This window comes from Drosophila erecta, unplaced genomic scaffold (assembly GCF_003286155.1).
Source record: "Drosophila erecta strain 14021-0224.00,06,07 unplaced genomic scaffold, DereRS2 tig00000000-arrow-pilon, whole genome shotgun sequence".
NCBI lineage: Eukaryota > Metazoa > Arthropoda > Insecta > Diptera > Drosophilidae > Drosophila > Drosophila erecta.
This window is the reverse complement of record NW_020825194.1, coordinates 25,623,133-25,626,994: the sequence shown is the minus strand read 5'-3', so window position 1 is coordinate 25,626,994 and position 3,862 is coordinate 25,623,133. Positions and strand designations below refer to the sequence as shown.

The 3,862-nt window shown below is 49.0% G+C and overlaps 1 protein-coding gene across 1 annotated transcript; it reads left to right on the top strand.

Moving 5' to 3' along the window:
• The first annotated feature begins 1,526 nt into the window (after positions 1 to 1,526).
• On the top strand, positions 1,527 to 3,524 carry LOC6553141 (segmentation protein fushi tarazu). Its single transcript, XM_001979089.3, has 2 exons — positions 1,527 to 2,439; positions 2,573 to 3,524. The coding sequence occupies exons 1-2, from the start codon at positions 1,674 to 1,676 to the stop codon at positions 3,067 to 3,069; spliced, it is 1,263 nt and encodes a 420-aa protein (XP_001979125.1). The 5' UTR covers positions 1,527 to 1,673; the 3' UTR covers positions 3,070 to 3,524.
• Positions 3,525 to 3,862: the final 338 nt, after the last annotated feature.

Sequence of the window (3,862 nt, the reverse complement as noted above, 5' to 3'; positions counted from 1 at the left end):
CCGCGTAAGCCGATCAGAAAGTCATGTAAACACAAAAAGTGGCTTAGAAGTGATTGTTTTTTAGCAGTCAATTTAGCTGAGCTGATTTCGGGCTCTACGCAACTCTGAGATAGAAATAGATGTCTAGATTACAAGAAAACAGCTTCTGTTTCTAAGGAAATGAAAAATATGAAATCGTGAAATCCATGGTATATATTAGGCGTTACTCGCAGAGTAAAAGGGAATACTTGATTCGATGAAATGAATGTAACAGGTAGTAGGAGGCGTTTCCAACGGTATAAACTATATTTATTCTTCATCAGGAGCGCTAGGGTCCGTCTTTTTATGTCCGTCTGTCTGTCCGTATAAGCGCTGTGATCTCAGGAACTATAAAAGCTAAGGAGTTGAGATAAAGCATGCAGATCCTATTGATGCCAACGCTGTGCGAGTTTTTTGCCAAGCCCAGTCGAACGCCCAAAAAAACAGTTTACAAAATGTGTTTTCTAAAAAAATATTTAAAAATTATTAAATATAATTAATAATTAATTTTTAATATTATATCGACAGGCTACTTCCGAACTACGATTTAAAATTTATGAAAACAATAGAGTTTTATCATACAGCTACCATAGAATATAGTACAAGTTTTATATTCATAACAATGTTATAATAAGGTTTACTTAAACTTCGGTCTGCAAAAGATGGTTTTAATACTAGTACTTTTAAAATGTTGCTGGTTTTTTGCTATTACGTCGATAGATCAGAGTTTAAAGTAAAAAATAAAAGAACATTCGTAGAGTTTAAAAATGATCGGAGCGAGCTTTTAAATTGCCAAAGGAAGTTGGCATAACGTTTTTACAGTTTACTAGTCATGTTGGAAGTGCGCCTCCTGGTTTTTAGGCAAATACCAGGCACGGGAGTGAGTTTGGGACTCGGGAGTTGCGCACTTGCTTGGCCACGAGGGCAAACAAAAAGCGCAAACACGCGACCCTCGGCCACGCGTAGTCCTGGTCCCAGGGATCGGACGTAATGTTATCCTTTGGCCGCCAGTGCCGCGAAATAAATTCGGAGGGAAAGGGCAGCGGATTCCGGGAACAACTGGCAGCCAGTCCTCGGTGTTTTGCGCGCTGGCAAAAATCCAGATAAATTTTTAGGGAACCATAAACGGGTCGGGGAAAAAGCCTCTGCGCCGAAGGAACGTTTTCAGCAACAGTTTACAGTTTTTATGTTTTTATGATTATTGCAATTAGAGGGAGATCGGCCGAGAGTCGCGCCATCTCGCTCTGTGCACCTCATAGGTAGGCACCTCATGGCCGTAATTACTGCAGCAGCGTCTCAAGGTCGCCGAGGAGGAGAAGTGCGCGGGTGGATAAATCGCGATGATAATGGGCGCGATGGGTAGGTAATAAGTCGCGCAGCAGGTAGGCCCCGTACGGATAAAGTGGCCAGGACCTCGGATAATTTCCCCTCTCCGTGCCTGCAAGGACGTTTCCCCGGAGGGGTGGCTGCGAACAGCAGGCGGCAAAGTGTCATGCGCAGGGATATTTATGCGCTATAACGGCGAGCGTGTGCCGAGAGCTCTGTGATTTTGCTATATATGCAGGATCTGTCGCAGGACCAGCTCATTCGCAAACTCACCAGCGTTGCGTGCACATCGCAGAGTTAGAGAACAATTCTAGCAACACACATCCGAGATGGCCACCACAAACAGCCAGAGCCACTACAGCTACGCCGACAACATGAACATGTACAACATGTATCACCCCCACAGTCTGCCACCCACCTACTACGATAATTCAGGCAGCAACACCTACTACCAGAACAGCTCCACCTACCAGAGCTATCAAGGCTACTATCCCCAGGAGAGTTACTCGGAGACATGCTACTACTACAACAACCAGGAGCAGACCACCCAGACCGTGCCGCCCGTGCAACCCACCACCCCGCCGCCCAAGACCACCAAGCGTAAGGCCGAAGAGGATGCTGCTTCCATCATCGCCGCCGTGGAGGAGCGACCCAGCACGCTGAGGGCGCTGCTCACCAATCCCGTGAAGAAGCTGAAGTACACCCCCGACTACTTCTACACCACAGTCGAGCAGGTGAAGAAGGCCCCCGCCGTAACCTCCAAGGTCGCCGCCAGCCCCGCCCCCAGCTACGAGCAAGAGTACGTGGCCGTGCCCACGCCCAGTGCCTCCGAGGATGTCGACTACTTGGACGTCTACTCGCCCCAGTCGCAGTCCCAGTCCCAGACGCAGAAACTGAAGAATGGCGACTTTGCCACCCCTCCACCAACCACGCCCACCTCTCTGCCGCCCGTCGAAGGCATCAGCACGCCACCCCAATCGCCGGGGGAGAAATCCCTGTCAGCTGTCAGCCAGGAGATCAATCATCGAATTGTGACAGCCCCGAACGGAGCCGGCGATTTTAATTGGTCGCACATCGAGGAGACTTTGGCATCAGGTAGGCATCACACATGAATAGCAACCCCTAAAAATATTGAAAATATGTTTCTGTATATATTTTTGATATTTTCAAACAACACACACTTAAGAAGGTCATAAACTAACCCATGTTTTCTTGCTTATGCTTACAGATTGCAAAGACTCCAAACGCACCCGCCAGACGTACACCCGCTACCAGACCCTGGAGCTCGAGAAGGAGTTCCACTTCAATAGATACATCACCCGGCGTCGTCGCATCGATATCGCCAACGCCCTGAGCCTGAGCGAAAGGCAGATCAAGATCTGGTTCCAGAACCGACGCATGAAGTCCAAGAAGGATCGCACGTTGGAGAGCTCCCCGGAGCACTGTGGTGCCGGCTACACCGCTCTCCTGCCGCCACTGGAGGCCACAGCCACCGCCACCGCCAGCAGCGGCACAGCATCCGTGCCAGTGCCCATGTACCACCACCACCAAGCCACCGCCGCCTATCCCGCTTACAGCCACAGCCACAGCCACAGCCATGGTTATGGCCTGCTCAATGATTACCCTCAGCAGCAGACCCACCAGCAGTACGATGCCTACCCGCAGCAGTACCAACAGCAGTGCAGCTACCAGCAACATCCACAGGACCTCTACCATCTGTCCTGAGGTGCGGCGATGCTCAGATACTCTCTTCCTCAGAGCCGAACCGAAAGCCGTACCGCCACGAAACCGAAGCGGACTTCTCTCGACCATTTGTTGGTGACACGCAAATGACACAGCCGAGACCGAAGCTGCGACGCGACGAGTTGCACAGAAGAGGGCGCACTCCCTACGGTGCCCAGGACATTTTGGGCATAAGGACGAGTGCGCATGTGCAAAGGGCAGAGGCAAGACAGCGCAAACAGGAAAAGGAGCCTTGCTGCGCGCGGAACCCAGTGGCTGGCCATGATGGGTTCTCAGCGATCGATTAGCTGCGGCCAAACACAAGCCCAAAGCACTCAGCTGGGTGTGATAATGGCCAAAAATTGGAGACTGACACATGTTTTTGTACATATAGTAGTTAAGATAATCTCATCATAGAATTCGTATTTAAATATATAGTAAATCGATCGAATTTAAACACATCAAGTTGAGCATTAATTTGGGAATCTGTGATACGCAATGTGGGGCATGCGCAATTCGACTGCTAAGCAGGAGAACGCTTTTATCGAGTTCCTCGACTATCAGATACCCGTTACCCATCTAGAGGGAGTGCCAACGCGAAAATTCAATATTATTTTTGGCATATCGATCGAAATAGGCAGAAAAAACAATAAAATGAACAAAAAATCAAACAAATTTTGAAAAGTGTGGGAGTATGAGTTTGTGGCAATGGAATCTGTCTAATCTTAACTTCCTAGCATTTATAGTTCCTAAGATCTCGACGTACATACGGACGGACATGGCCAGATCGACTCGG